We start from the raw sequence: 15,798 nt of genomic DNA on the forward strand, positions 1-15,798 counted from the left end.
AGAATAACGATGCTGGGAAGCTGAATGTGCTGTGGATCGAGCCAACAATGCCGGGCACTGCCTGCTGGAAAACACAGTTCCTGTTTCCTCCTGGAAAAAAACCCTGGAGGATGGGTCGGAACAGCCCGAGGCGGCTGCACCCTTTCCTCCCACTCCCGTGAGCCCCATGCCACCCCAGGGAGGGGACGTTCTATCTCCCACCCCTCCGGGGTGCCAAAAAAGTAGAAATCCGAGGATATAAATCCCCCCCTGAGTGCTGTACACCCCACTAACAGCCCCGCTTTAGATAGACAGCCCCCCAAAACTCGGCTGCGAGGGTGCCCGGCGGGTCCCTGCCTGGGTTTTGGGGTTGGCAGAGGAGAGGGGGCTGCGGAGGGGGCAAACCCCAGCGATTCGGTCAGGATTTCTCTGAGCTGGAGTAATTATTATTATTTTTTTTTTTTCTAAGAAGCCCGTCGCCATCTGGTGGCAAGCTGCAGCTCCCAGATAGCGTTTGGGGGAAAACTGAAGGATTTAAGGGCAGTTTCTCTAACTCCTTGTCCGAATGTTGGATTATTTTTTTTTTTTAGGATGCTGGAAGCGGTGTTTTAATTTTGCAGTGAGCGAGCAAAAATTAGATGCAACCCTCACCCCCGATACCTTTGTATCGCGCAAAACCCAGAGTAATACATTGGTGTGATGAATATCCCGGGTATGAAGGAGATAAACCTAATAAATTGGTTTTATTTTTTGGGAAATCTAGCTGTTTTTAAAGGCCGGAGCTGAAGTGGGCCCTGCTGCCCCTCCGGAGATTTCAGAGTAGCCGAGGGCTTAGATGAAAAGAGAGATAAATTGGGGTGATGGAAGGACACACAGACACCTCGAAGCCTGCGGGAGGGACGGTTGGGTTCGTGGACAAGATGTGTTAAAAACTGGCTGGGGGTTTTGGTCAAGAACCTCCAAATTAAGGCAAAACGCCCGCAAACTCGCCGAGCCGTTGGAGCGTGGATCCCTCCCGTGCTGCTGCCGCCCTTCCCGCCCTGCTGCGGCTTGGCCTGGGCTGTGAGAAGCCGTGTGTGTGTGTGTGTGTGTGTGTGTGTGCGTGTGAGTGTGCAAGAGTGGGTGTGCAAATGCAACGCACCCGCGTGTGCCGCCCCCGCGGGCCCTGCGGCCGGTCCTCCCGCCCACCAGGGGGCGCGCTGCTCCCCCCCTCGCCGCCTGCAGCACGTGGCCGCCCGCAGCGGCGCGCGGCGCACGCGCACTGCTCGCACGCCGGTAGGCGGTGGCGGCGCAGGCGCGCGGCGGGGGGGGGGGGGGGAGTGGGGGTGTGGGTGGGGCGTCGCGCGCATGCGCGGGGCTCAGGCTGGCGGCGGCGGCGGCGGAGGGGAATTAAAATGGAAGATGAGGAGGTCGCCGAGAGCTGGGAGGAGGCGGCCGACAGCGGGGTGAGGGCGGCTGCTTGGGGCGGCGCGGGCGGGCCGGGGGTCGGCAGGGGGAGAGGGGGAAGGCGGCGCTGGCGGTGCTCGAGGAGGCGGTGGGGCGCGGCGGGCCGGAGCGTTTGCTAGGCCTCTTAAAGGGACCGCGGCCTCGCTCGGTGTGGGGGGCTGTGGTGCGGCCCCAGACCCCGTCGCTCGCCTCCTCACCATCCTATGGGTCCGGGGCTGCCGCAGGGAGCTGCTTCCTGCCCGTTCTTCGGCCGCCGTTCTCTCCTCGCTCTCCAAACCCGTCCCTCTCCCCCACCCCCCCCCACCCCGCCCTGGCCCTGTGGGGCAGGGCGGCAGCGGGTGGTCAGTGCGGGTCGCAGCCGAGCCCGGAACAAAGCTCCTGCCGCCGGGGAGCATGCGGTAGGTGCTGGGAGGATGGCGGGTAGCTTGCTCCCTCTGCTGAGGGGCTCTGACAAAGCGTGCCTCCCCGGTGTCACGTTAGCCCTCGCAGGGCCTCTGGGGAGAGGCAGGTGGGCTGTGTCTTGTGGGGTGTAGCGGGGGAGCTGGGGGTTCACATCAGAAGTCCTTTCTCCCCCTCACTTGAGATGAACTTGCTTCTTCGTTAGGGCAAAACGTGGGGAGCCTTAGCATGGCCTAGCGTAGCTTTCAGTGTTGTAGCTTAAGTTCTCACCTGCTTTTAATAGCCAGCTCAATAGCTGAAGTTTTCATCACGTCTCTCATGCTGTGAGACTCTGAAGCACTTCTGCGTGTTGCGCTTGCAAAATAAAATCATTATTTTAGCAGGAGTGTGGGCGGGTGATCTGCGGGGTATTCACAACAGCACGACTAGAGAAAGGAAATTGTCTCTGCCAGTCAAACTCCTGTTTTAATAAGATCAGTGGAGTCGTTAATGATTAGAGGGCAGAACAATGACTTGGTGAGAAGACCGAATTTGATTCTGGTCAGGAGATTGGGTTACGGCTGGCCAGAAAGAGGGGAGCAAAATAGACCCTGTAACTCAATGCCCTCGCCAAGTGGCCTGGGAGATGCCAGCGTCAGGCTGGCAGCGTAAGCGAAGCACTCGCCCTCTCCTCTTGCCAATGCCGTGAGACTGCAGTCATAGGAAGCCTCACACCGGGTGGCGGAGTTAATTCCGGCGCTCGTTAAATCGTTCCATGAAGGGACATAGCTTCTGTCTCGGGAGCTGATGGCCTTGAGTAATGGTTTAAATTTGTAGGGTGCTCAAATCCCAGCCATTGGTTGTCTTTCCTCTTTGTCCTTTCAGCTTGTACCTTTTAGGTACACCTTTAGGAACACCTTTTAGGTGTTCTTTTAAAGCTCTTAGAAGGAAAAATCTCCATCACCTGTCCTTTCTCACATCCTTTTCCAGTCCAAACCGCTGAGAATTTGTGTTCGTAAACTCAGTGGTGCTTGTGCTGCAGAGCAGAGACGTTTCTTGAGGAGCCGCCGCCACACTTGCAGCTGCTTTTGCAGTTGTCGGGGTTTTGGATGTCTGCAAAAGCAGTTGGAGCAATGAGAAAAGCGAGCTGTCTGCAGCAGGAGTTCTTACGTAAGAAGAGACAGGAGCTGCCTTCTGGCATCCATCGTGGTTTAGAAAGGTCATTTTCAAACCCTGCCTGGCAGGAAGGAGACCCTCTGCTGCTGCTGGTGGCCACAGGAAGCGAAAAAGCTAAGCAGGATGGAGCAGAGGAGAGCCTAACCTCGTTTTTCGTGGACCGAGTGGATGCCCAGGCAGTCAGGGACTGTATGCTCTCTGTGCTGCTACAGAAATCAAAGCTACCGGAGGTAGGCAGGTTGAGAAAAGAGGAAGAGAGGGCAGGAAGAGGCTCTGCTGTAGAGCAGGCAGCGTGACCGACTCACCGTTTAGCAATTGAAAGAGACTTCAGGTGCACGTGCTCTTCTCTGTGCCTGAAACCCTGCTGCAGTCATCAGGCAAGGGAGCCTGGGAACTGCCCCAGCCTTCTGTTGAAGGTGCAAGAGGAAAAATGATGGGCAGGAAAGGCGTATGAGCTGGCCTGGTCCTGTCATCAAAGGACTTTTTTTTTGTCTTAAGGCATTTCCCTTATTTTCTTTTTCCACTTTTAGCTTATTTGGTGTGGGTCTGAGGCGGCACGAGACGGATGCCAATGTGAAGGTGTGAGACCTGGTAGTCATGGTCAGTACTCAAGACGAATATGCAATAAAATGTAAGAGACGCCAAGGAGCAGCTTAAAATACATACTTTTCTCCTAATACTTTATGCAGTTGAAAACCAGAGTTAATTTTTAGACCCCTCAGCACATGCCTGAGGGAATAGTAGAGTTGTAGCGAGAGATCCATGGTGGGCTTCTGAGATACCTTGCCTGCTTCTCAGCTTGTAATTTTTTAATGCTCCACCGCAAGGATGTTCTTTAGGACAGAAAGTACATCAAACTTGCAGTGCGGGACCTTTGTTGTGTGTGTAGGCTTTGGTGTTAGGCTGGAAATATCTACTTGAGGTCTTAAAGAAGATGGTTCTCAGCAAGAGGCTGAGAATCTCAAGTTCTGGGCTGACTGGAGATGCTGTGGCCTCTTAGTTATAATGTCACTTCATTTATCTCTTGCAGATCTGCCTTACAAAACAGGCAGCACTAAAATCTCATTAAGTTGAGGGAAAACCCCCAAAAAACCTGACACAGACCTTCTGCTTTGGTTTGGTCAGTCAAGTAGCTGTAAAACAGATCCTCAACGGGTTTTTTTGGTTGGTGGGGGGTTTTTTTTGTCTTTAATGTGGCTTCTGTTTGTCTTTTAGTCTTCTGTGTCAGAATTACCCAGTGCTTGCCAGGAAAAGGAGGAGCTCCCTGGGTATGTGCCACCCCTCAAGTGACCATATGCCAAGCAGGTACCCTCTGCTCCGGCAGCTTCACCTGCCCCAGGAGTCCTGCATGCACGGTGGTGTTAATGCTGGTGCAGCAGAACTCCGCGGGGCTTCTAGATCTGTCTGCTATCTAATTAGATCTTCAAAATGGCTGTGAAATGGGGAGGTTTTGCTTGTCTGTGAGTTACAGATGGGAAGCCAGTGTATGAATGACGAGTGAGTTGTCTTAAGTTATGAGTAAGGATTGAAGCGTGAGGCTTCAAAGACCCAGTTTGGGTTAATGAACACTAATATGACTTAATGCATGGCTTGTTTTTCTTTCCTGTGGCCTGCCTGGCTTTAGGGAAGAGGGAATCAGAAATAAGAGGGCTATTTATGACACCCAAGTCTATTTACGTGGTTAAACTAATAATTAAATGTCAGGTAGGAAGCTGGCTCCAAATCTGGAGCAGAACCCTGTGTCCAGGGTCATAGGTAACCCTCAGCCCTGAATTGGCACTCTTCAACTGGATTGATTGCTTATTCCTTCACTAACTAGAATTTGAGTGTCGTCTTAATTAGTAACTTACCCTGTCCCTTGGTTAGACCATGCCTCGCTTCGCCGATGGCCAGCAGAAAGGGAAATCCCCCTGATCATCTGATTACTGGCCGCTTGGAAATGATGTGAGCAGCCGAATGTGGGTGACTGAACTTTGTCCCTCGTGTGTGGGGATGGGGATTGTCGCCTGCTTGTGTTGCAGCGCCGGGTGAGGACTGTTCACCTGAGGCTTGCAAAAAAACCCACTCGTTTCTATCATCTCTAAATTGGTTGATGTGCGAGTGGCAGAGAGGGCTGCCCACCTTGGATTTCACCCTCCAGCAAAGGCAGTGTGTTCACCGGTGTTAAAAGTTTTGGCTGGTATTGCTTTGAGTTGCTAAATATGATCAAAGTACAGAGAAGTCAAAAGGGAGAGATTTCAGAGTGTAACGCTGGGGCCTCCGGACTGCTGACTACTTCTGTGATCAGAGGAGAAATTAAGGGGGTTTTGGTGTGCAAGAATTGTACCCTGGAGGAAACTCAGGAGGATAACTGCTGATTTTTGATGTCAGGGCTGCGGGGATGGGTTTTGATTTTTCATAAAACATTTCCTAAATATTTGCTTTATGTGTTTGTAATTGGTCAAAAAAAAAAATCTCGAAACTGGGAAATGAAAGTTTCTGATCCCACTGCTCAGTGTTGCGTAGGCAGAGACAGTGTGTTTGATAAGAAAAGTGGTGTTGGTAGGTTGGGAATGAACAGGTACCTTAATATGGTGAAGCGGGGATTAGTTTTGGGAGGTTGCTGTGAGTCCTGCCTTGCCCTTGGGTCATTTGGGAGCGGGCTCTGTTTGGTACCCGCTCTCACACACCTTGATGAGCATCTGGATGTGCTGACTGACCCCGCGTAGGGACGTGGGTGCAGAATGCAAGGGTGATCCTCTTGATTAAGACATGTTCCGATGCCTTTGCAAAGTAGCATGCAGAAGGCTTTTGCTAGATTTGGCCTCATTTTCTTCTAGATTGATAAGGGATGTAAATATATTCCCGATCTGGATCTCCAGGGAGTGTCTGTGCGACCTGTCTGCTGCAGGGGGTGTGAAGGGTGGGGAGGGAGAAGGAGCTGTAGCCCTCCCAAATGCTTCCCCGCTCTGCTCCGTAACATATCCGTGCTGGGAATACTGTGTGGCGCCTACCAGGCTTGTTCCCAAAAATACTCTCGTGTCTTGTTTCTCAATATTGTAGCTGCCGAGAAGTGTTACCTACCTATGAAAGATGTAAACACCACCAGCACAGCTTAAAATCATCTTGTGGCTTTCTTGGGTATAGTCCACTGCCAGGATTTAACGTAAGCAGAATAACTCGGAGAATTAATTAATGGAGCAGCCTGATTGCCAATAGCCTCAGGAATCAAATATTCCAGTGATTAATAGAAGATTAATTTATCTTCAGAGGAAGGAAATAGGTAGCCAACAAGGAGTCAGGTTGGAGATAGTTTGGGATTATCTACTTCTGCTCTTGACGGCGTTTTTGGTGAAGTACAGTCAGATATCTGCAGCTGTAAGCTACCCATGAACAGCTTTGGTAACCTCAGATGTTAAAACTTATATTTTTTTTTTTCCCTAAATAAGAGACTGTTAACTAGGCCTTGAAGTTTATCTCCCATCCTTTAGAAAGTGCCAGAGTATCTGATGGTGCTTTTAATAAGCAGACGAGGCTTTGTTTTTAGCTTTGGCGTGGGAGGATGCAACTCTAGCCTAAATTCCCTCTTTCTGGGTTTGATCTTACACATTATTTGAGTGAGCAAGGGTAGAAGGTGGTGTTCAGGAGTAATCTCCAGTAAATACGTTAAAGAATGTGGTTAATGGTTTTCTTGAGCTGCATATTTGAAATTTTATCAAATTTCTAGGAGAGCTCAGCTTCCTTTATTGGGGACAATCCTGTGCTCTGGCAGGAGGGCTGGTAGGTATCTCCTGATTTTCTGCAAAGTAACCTAATTTTGGAGGTGGAGGGGGAGATACTCTCCTAGCATAAGGGATTTGTAGAAAGCCCAGGTCTCTGCCTTCCTTTAAGCACTCAGTCGTGGTTACTCACTAAACTTGAAATAAAAAATAGCCAGCAGTTATCTTGTTATTCCTTTCCCCCGTATCAGCAGAGGTTGGAGCTGCTGTTATTTAGTCTAAATAGAGAGTCTTTGCTGGCAACGATGTGCAGGATAATTCTTCGTACGTGTCCGATGCAGTACACGTATTACAACAAAGTTCTTTAGGCAACAGCTCGGGCTGACTGGGGCCTCTCCCTGCTTTGCAATACACTGGAGAACTGGGTTTGCTTGGGAATGTGCCTAGACCCCACGTGAAACCATGATCTGTAGGAGCTGACCTCCGTAGGGGCATCCCTTCCTGAAGGGCGTTTTTCTGGGGTGTCAGGGGGGAGCAGCTATCTCCAACTCGCCAATAACACTGCAAAATTATCAGCTATGTGGATGGGATTCTTATTTAGGGTGGACAGAGCATAGGAGTGCCGGATCTAAGTGGTGGGTTTGTGTCTTGGTGTTTGGGTCGGACTCTTTTTCCAAGAGGTATTTTATCGATCCCTTTACGTGTTGCTGTTTTTCTCAGGGCTAAAGGGTAGAAAGAATGGCTGTGATGGGGCTGCTGTTCAGTTTCCATTACGTCCTCATCTGCAAATGCAGCTTAAATGTCAAAGAACAGTGTCTTCTTCATGCTGTTTGTTTGGGTCCTTTTTAGTATCTAGACATAATAGCACTAAAAATAGTTTGTTGAGATTCTTTAGTAATCTTTGGGGAGGGTGTTTTGAAGGGGCGTGTAAATGAGGCTTAGTTTTTGGTTATATAAATAAGTTTGTTTGGGAAATGAAAGCTAGGAGAGCCTCAAGAAGATTAATAACTGGTTTTTGTATGGTGTGATGTGCCCAGTTACTGGGTATGTGCAGCGTGATGTCCTCAAATGCCAAGTCTAATTGCCTCTCTTGTGAGCTCGTGCCTTTGAGTCGTTGTAGTGCTTCTGGCACTTGCCCTGTAAGTCAGGTCCTAATTTTATCTTATTACCCACACAGCTTGGTGACAATGTGACATAGCAGTGGAAAGGGAATGACATCAGCAGACAAACAGATCTCTGCAGAGCAGCGGCAGGGATTTTTTTTTAATTTTTTTTTATTTTTTTTTTAAATTAAGAATAATCCCTGTCAAGGTGTTTCTGCTTCTCAAGCTTGTAAATTCGTGCAGCGTGAGCTCAGTCACAAACTGCTAATTTCTTGGGTTGGCTTTGCAGGGTGATTAAGGGCTGCCCATTTGAATTGGCAATGCTCTCCGCGTCCAAACGCCTCCGTACCTACAACTCCAAACATAGTAGTATTAAACACCGAGAGTTTGCAGTGCTGTGTCTTTTGCTGAGAAAAGACAAGGTCAATCCCTGCATTTAAAAGCAAACACAACAATTTCTAACACATCAAGAGGTGTGTGTGAGGTGGGGAGCTGCTTTTACACTAGACATCCACTTTGAACACAAAGGAAGACTTTTTTCTACCCCAAAGTTCAGTGCCAGTTCTGGAAGCAGCTGGAATCCCCTCAGCAGCGCTGGGAATTATGAGGATCGTGTAAGAGTAACAGTTGTTTGGATGGGGTGAGAGTGATGCGTGTTTATTTGGTGGGGATGATTGTTTTATATTATTCTGCCAGGATTTCTACGTGTGGAGAAAGCCTCTTGTTTTGGAGAGTACACAGTGGTTCTAACAGCTGCTGATGTTATAACTTAGAGGATATTTTAGCTGCCTGTTACTTTGCTCCTTGGTGAGGAGCTCCCCAGGCACGGAGCAACTGTCGAGCCTGCGTGGGGTGGCTTATGAACCAGGACCATGTGCATTCGCTTAGTGACTACTGGCAATTGTGGAGGCAAAAATCCAAGTATTTCACAAGAAGTGGCCTGTACAGGAGTAGGAAGGAGTGAAACTGGACTGTAAAGGGCTTGTTTGGGGAGGGGTGGCACGGTGGCAGGGTTGGAAGGATTCCTTTGAGTGAGTTTGCATGTGTTGAGCAAATTAAAGAGCAAATTGTGTGTTGTTTTTTTTTCCTGGTAGGGGAAGCTGCAGGTTCTGGCGTCGGAGGATGCAGTCGGAGGAAGTTTGGCGCGTGTGAGGGCGTGAAGAGCTGCCCAGCAGGGCTTGGTGTGACAGTCATGATAATCAGCATGCTTTTCAGGTGCTGAGGTCAAACTGACGCTTTGCAATTACAGGATCGTGTAGTCTGATGTACAGGCTGCGACTTTAGGCCTGGGACTGACCTGCAAAGCCACCAGGAATGTAGAAATGTGGCTTTTGTCAAAGCCATCTCTCCTCTGCCAGGAAGGAGAGAAGGGAGAGCAGAATGGAGGCTTCCTCGTGGCTACCATGTGGCTTGTCATACTTTTGTGCCCCACGGTCCTCGCTGTGGGCTGTCGAGCTTGTCTGACGTAGCTGGGTGGTTCAGCGTGGGGCTTCTGATTTGCAGGTGGCTCCTGTACGGAGCCAAACTGTATGGAGTTCACGGAGTCACTGTACGGCACCTAACGCGAAGTGAAATCAGGTCCCCCCCCCCGCCTTTCTGCCCTGTCTTCCTGACATCCCTCTCCCCCACACGCTGAAGTATTTAATAAGGGATATTTAAGGAAGCTTCCTTCCAGTCCACTGCTTCCAGGAGGCCCTGGGGAGGCGCGGTTAACTATTTGAGTTTGAAAAAGTATTTGAAAGACTCTTCTATAGCCGGATATAACCTCTTCTGGTGTGGTGTGGGCAGATGAGCTAACCCCTTCCCCTTAATTGGACTTTCATTGTTTGCTGCCAGGCGCTCTACGACATCTCCATCCTTGGCGGGATATCCGTTTCCCTCCTGCCGGTTCCCGGCTGGCGGTTCCTCCATCTTTGCGGGCAGGAGGCAGCTGATGCACATTTTTCTCCGTCCTCCTGAGCAGCATTGGGATGGGATTTTCCTCCCAGTGCTCTTGAAGAGGAAGGAAACTGCAGGTGTGCCTTCAATGGGAGGTTCTAGCAGTGACCTGGCCTTCAGCTCAATGCCACATGAAGCCCCTGGCTGGTTTTGTCCTTAAAAATCGCCCATCGCCTCCCAGTATGGAGTTTGGTAGGAAATTCAACCTCCCGCCCACTGTTTATCTTCCCAAAACGGTTTATAACTATTCCCTTCTAGATGGAGGCTGCTGTGGGCTGTTGGCCTGTGTAGCTGCGTGACCAAGAGCAAACACTGTGGTCTGGCATCTTGTAGTGACTTGTGTTCATTCCCTGCTTACTGGGGCATCGGGGAATTACTGTGCAAACCAGTTTATTTACCAGGTTGCGCCTGCTGCGGTTTTTGACAGCAGGGTAGGCTCTGCTGGCAGCGAGCTTTCAGCGTAGTTAAGCAAACCTGCCTGAAAAGTAGAGCAGCTGCCTCCTGCCAGAAGCTTGGAATTTCCTTCAGTATTGCTAGTTATCGGCTGGCGAAACTAGGACACTCTCAGGTAGTTTTTTTTTTTCCTTCTTCATTGATGATTAAATAAAACACATCGCTGTTTCGAAGGCTCTTTTAATAGCATCGGCAGTCGTGAGAAGCTAAAGACGGCAGCGAGGTTGGAGAAGGTTACCTAAGAAGGATTGGGACTGAAAAGTGGCTTTATTTTTCTATTTAGCAAGATTTCTCTGCATAATTGCTCCGATTGCAAAACGTAAACACCTTTGCTAAGGTAGGTGCGAGCCTTGGACAGAAGTTGACATGTTTAAAGCCATGCTCGTTTGGTGTTCAGAAGTGATTAATACGCCTTTCCGCCGATTGATGACTCGGCAGCTGTGTTGCAAAGGGAGGAGAAGTGCAATAAGGCTCTGCTCTGCCCTGACGAGTCCTTGGGTGCATGTCGGGCAGGGCAGGGAGGGTTTTTTGTGAAGGAGGGTTATTGTGGCAAGCAGCAGGAATGCGGACCTGCCGGCTAGTCCTCTGAATGGCTGCAGGCTCTGGGGCTGAGCTGCCCCGCTGAAATCAAGCATGTAGAGTGATGTGAATCGCCCCATCCGGCTGCTGCTCCTCTGCCTGAGAGGTCTGGTGCCGGCTCCTGCTTGGATCTGGGAATACCTTCCTGCGTATTCCCATGGCTCTTTACCCTGAAGAGAGCTTTCTTGCCAATCGAAGTCCTTAAAATGAAAGATGAGCGCCTCGCAGCTGCCCTCTCACCGCGATACGCAAAATCCACAGCCTGTTGTAGGTGTATTAATGGCTACGGTGGGACACAGGTGGTGGCTTTGCTTTTCTCTGCCTCTTGATTTGCAAGTCAGCCTCAGATGGAGACACACGCTCTCTCTGCCCCCTTTATAGTATAGCTGTACAGAAGAGTGACGTGAAATGTGTGCGCAGACAAGCTCAAACTCCCATCTCCAAGACGAGCCTTCAGGTTTTTATTTTTATCTCCTTCTTTTGTAGGAAATAGACAGACGGTTGGAAAAGAAGCTGAAGATCACACAGAAGGAAAGGTAACGATGCTGTGCGGTTTGGAAAAAAACCTGATTTTCCTGCGGTGCCCTTGGACATCGAAGGCCTGGGGAGCGGGAGCAGTGGGGAAACGGCTTCAAGCTGAGCAGAGCGCACTGGGTTTGAGTTCAGAAATAGGGAATCTCTGTAATCGTGCCACTAGATGGCCCTTGCGATCCATAGCAGGGTAGCGGAAAGCTTCTTGAGAGTGATTTTATTTCAGAGCCGGGTCTTCCAGACTGGATGTAGCTACAGCTATGGGGAAGCCATTTAAGAAAAAGACACTCAAAGGAAGAAATGGGTGAGTCAGGTAATCCCAACTCATGGCCCTAAATTGGCTTGCCGTGTCTTGCATCAGTAGGACTTTCTTTTCCTGCTTACTTTGGGTTGGGGTGGGGGGGGGTGTGCGCGTCATTGTCTTCTAGAAGAAATATTTCTAATCACTTCTGACAAGTCTTCTATTGTTTTGGGGTTTTTTTTCTCCTTTGATTCTTAGTAGGCCACTTAAAGAGTCATGGTATTGCTTCTCTGGGATTTCCGCACAGAGAAGGGACCATTAAAAAAAAATAAAATAAAATGCAAATGGTGAGACGGGGGCCAAGGCTGGCTCTGAGAAGTGAAGTGGCAGGGTTGGAGCGGAAAGCTGGGTATCCTGGCGAGAGGAGCCCTAAAAGTCCTTGCAGGGAATGGAATCAAGGTGCTTATATCGGTATCTTTGACTAGAAGTGCTAAAAATTTTGCCCAGTGTCTGCTTTCCTTCCCTTCGGTCGAGTTTAAAGATGTCAAACGCAGCAGGGACTGGTTTTCTGTCCTTTACTGAGCTAATCTCCTGCAAACCCGCCTGCCGCTCTAGTTTAGGGTTACAAATATAACGAGGTCTTTAATTATTACAGGCTGCCTTCTTAATCATGGGAATGACATCTGACTGGGAGGAATTCACACGCAGAGCGAAAAACATGCTTGCCGTAGAAAACAAGTACCAACCAATTTTTATTTTTTATTTTTTTTTCCTCTTTTAAACAGTAGAAAGTCAAAATCTCCTCCTAAAGTGCCGATTGTGATTCAGGACGACAGCCTTCCTGCGGGTCCTCCCCCCCAGATCCGCATCTTGAAGAGGCCGACGACCAACGGCGTGCTCAGCAATCCCAACTCCGCCAGCAGACCGGCCTTCCCCGTGAAATCCTTGGCGCAGCGGGAAGCGGAGTACGCGGAAGCCAGGAAACGAATATTGGGCAGCGCGAGCCCCGAAGAGGAGCAGGAGAAGCCCATCCTCGATAGGTGAGAGCAGCCCTTTGTGCTTCGCCTGTGCTCCTCGCAAACACCTGCCCGTCAGGAGGAGGGGGACGAGCGCCTTGAAGAGTCGAGTGAGGCCGGCAAAGAGAAAGGAGCGCTTTGTTAGCGAGCAGGGCATCGTAAATCTCAAATTTATGGGGGTTAAGGGAAGCACAAGTGCTCGATAGAGGCTGTAATGGTTCTCTTAGACCCTTGGAAGAGCACACTGGGAGTTTAGAGAGGAGTACGACGACGAGAGTTATCCTGGTGGAGATAGCTGTTTGTTTTAATTGAGAGAGGTAGTTAAGCGTTCGAAAAGGAGTTTCAGTGAATTTCTGTGACTGTAATGGCTTTGGTTTGGCAAGCTCTTGCTTCTCGGTCTGTATTTCTACTGCTGCCTTGACTTTTCCCTGAGGTTTTTCTGACTCGACTTGACTTTCCCTGAGGTTTTTTTTGACTCAACTTGACTTTTCCCCGAGGCTTTTGATTTAAGGGAGCTGCCACGTGCAGACGGGAGCGTGGAGTTTACGCACTCTTAAATGAACACAGGTTATTTGACGGCACCGTGCTCTTCCTGTAGTTTCAGCGTGGGTCTTGGCTACTTGGGAATAAGACTCCCAGATCTTTGGAAAGAAATGAAGTCCTAGTTTGATATTTTTTTTTTTTATTTTTTTTTTCTTCATTTTTAAACCACAACAGCCTCTGCTCTCCTTTCTCCTGGCAGGCCGCCGAGGCTCTCCCAGCCGGAAGACACCAGACAGCCCAACAATGTGATCAGGCAGCCCCTGGGTCCCGATGGCTCACAAGGCTTCAAACAGCGCAGATAAACGCAGGCGGGAGATGCTGCTGCGGAAGGCAGGGTCCGCCGCCACAGGTCGCGCTGCCGGGACGGACAAACGGACTCGAGCAAAGGGAACTACCTGGTTTATTTGCACTGTGATTCCCCCTTTGCTCTGCCCACTGTGACCTTCAACCCCACGCACTGTGACCTCCCCTCTCCACCCACTGTGACCGAGAAGGGCTGTCCCCGAGTCGCTGGAAAAGGAAAAGGGGGACGATGAGGGGAGGGAAGGGGGGTGCAAAGGACTCGGACGGGTGCAGGGAGTCGTGTGTGTGCCACTTGGGTTGAAGCTAGCGCCAGCAATAATGTTTGTTGTACTCGTAACCTGGGATTTAAGGAAAAAAAAAAAAATATGGGAAGCCTCCCCAGATGCGCATGTTGTCCTCATCACTTTAAGAGCAAGTTCTGTTTCAAAGGATCTCTTTTTATTATTTTATTTTATTTTTTTTCCTGTTTGTTTTCTGTATATCAGATCAACGGAGTGCATGGGAAGGGTTTTAACTTTTGTTTTAATTGAAAGAAGGTAGTTAAGCGTTTGAAAAAGGAGTTTCGATGAATTTCTGCGACCTTAATGGCTCGGGTTTGGCAAGCTCTTGCTTCTTGGTCTCTGTTTCTACTGCTGCCAAGCACCTGGAAGCGGATTCCTGGATACCTGGCCTTTCCGATCGCCTTGGGAGCTGGCGGAGTCCGCCGACCTAGTTTACGTCTTGCACCTGTTAAAGCTTGGCTACGGAAGAAAAGCTTAAAATACATCTTTTTTTTTGGTTTTTTTTTTCTTTTTATATTTGGGGAGAAGGGAATGTAGACGGATCCTGTGAAAATGCCTGCTGCCCGCCCGCTGCTTGTGGCAGAGGGCGCCCAGGCAGTGAAGAATTGGAGCTCCGCTGCGAGGAGAATAACCGGCACCGCTCCGCTCCGTGGAATAAATGGGTGGCGAGGAGTCCCGCTCCGTATGGCCTGCGCTCGCCGAGGCGGGAGTGCGGACATCCCGAGCGTCCCGTCCCGAGTGGCGAAGGCTCCTGGTCCAGTCTCTCGCTCACGGTACGAGCTGCATTGCTTCCTGAAACTGCAGACGTCGGGAGCGAAACCGGAGTTGGATAAAGCCTGGATGATTCCTCCTTCCGTCTTCCCAGCAGCAGCGAGGCCTCGGGGAAAGGATTTTTCCTCCTCTGGCTCCCGGGAAGAGGACGAGGAGGCTGGCGGTCTGCAGGAAGGCGGATGTTCCCCCCCCCCCCGGATGAAGCTGACCTACCTTAATATCGCTTAATATCGAGGGATTAGATGAACACTAAACTCTCCCCTCGGAGGGGACGGTACCTGGAAAACAGTTTCTGGTTATGGGCGGATTATTCTGTACGGGTGCAGCCCTCCTGCCGCTTCGTGCTCAGTAGGTTCAAGGGTAAACGAGCAAATCTGAATTAAGCCTTCTACCCGAAGGGAAGCGACCGTACAAAAAGACATGTATGGAAATACGGCTTAAAAAAACAAAAACAAACAAACAAAAACCAAAAAACAAAAACGGTAAAATAAAACTACCTGTGTATTAAAAAGAATCGGCCAGAGCGTTAATTAGCTGATTAAAGCTGATTAAAACACCGAGGACGGTGGCGAGGTGGGGACGGGTGGGCAGATGTCCCCCAGGTGTCCCCAGCTGCCGGTGCTTTTTGGGGTTTTGGTTTTGTGGTTTTGTTTTGTTTTTTTTTTTAATATTTATCCCCACCCAGGATGAGTCCCCGGGAGGGAGCGGGAGGGGAGAAGGACGACAGCAATAACCATAGTCACCGCGCCTTTCCTTAATTATTACTAAAAATAGCTTTTAATGGCCAAAACCCCCCCCCATTCACCCAATTCGTGGTGTAGCTGGCCAGTGTTAAAGCTGCCGCCTCCTCCAGCACTGAAATCTTTGTCTCTGGCACCCAAATCGCCATTTCTGGCACCCAGTTTTCCTTCTCTGGCACCAAAATGTCCATTTCTGGCACCGAAGTCTCCGGCATTGGAATCTCCCGGCTCCTCCATCCCGGTGACCAGGACACGTCCCGCCCGCGGGCAGGGCTCGGCGGCGTTCCTGCCCTTTGTCCCGGGAAGGTGGAGGATAAACACGGTACCGCGTGTTTTCACCCCAAAACGTGCGCCGAAAAGAAAACGTTTTATAAATTGTATTTTAAATAAATGTCTTTAAACTTTTAACGACGTTTTTTTTTTTTTTTTAATTCTCCTTTATCCCTGTCTCTCGCAGGGGCTGCTGCAAGAGGGGCATTTCAGTGGCAGCCTTAAAAAAGGACAGTAGATCCTTAAAAAAATTTGTCAGGAAGGTAAAATCTGGGAGCGTTCAGCCATATTTGTGCCAGTATTTAGCCAAAAAGTGGGAATTTTGCCCTGTTTTTAGGCTCGCTGGGGAGAT

The 15,798-nt window shown here is 49.9% G+C and overlaps 1 protein-coding gene across 7 annotated transcripts; it reads left to right on the forward strand.

Annotated features, from left to right (window-relative positions):
• The first annotated feature begins 1,288 nt into the window (after window positions 1–1,288).
• SZRD1 (SUZ RNA binding domain containing 1) lies at window positions 1,289–15,584 on the forward strand. Of its 7 annotated transcripts, none has more exons than XR_012590140.1 (6): window positions 1,833–3,209; window positions 3,510–3,610; window positions 4,195–8,394; window positions 8,875–10,508; window positions 11,237–11,286; window positions 12,308–12,390. XR_012590140.1 is itself a non-coding variant. In XM_074609557.1 (4 exons), exons 1-4 carry the CDS (start codon window positions 1,374–1,376, stop codon window positions 13,381–13,383), a joined length of 456 nt encoding a protein of 151 aa, XP_074465658.1. In that variant the 5' UTR covers window positions 1,289–1,373; the 3' UTR covers window positions 13,384–15,584. The 7 variants fall into 7 exon arrangements, 4 of the variants coding, with proteins under 4 accessions (XP_074465658.1, XP_074465657.1, XP_074465655.1 ...); XR_012590141.1 differs by having other exon boundaries at window positions 12,311–12,358; XR_012590142.1 differs by lacking the exon at window positions 8,875–10,508 and having other exon boundaries at window positions 12,311–12,401.
• The last annotated feature ends 214 nt before the right edge of the window (window positions 15,585–15,798 follow it).

This window comes from Larus michahellis, chromosome 16, assembly GCF_964199755.1.
Source record: "Larus michahellis chromosome 16, bLarMic1.1, whole genome shotgun sequence".
Classification (NCBI taxonomy): domain Eukaryota; kingdom Metazoa; phylum Chordata; class Aves; order Charadriiformes; family Laridae; genus Larus; species Larus michahellis.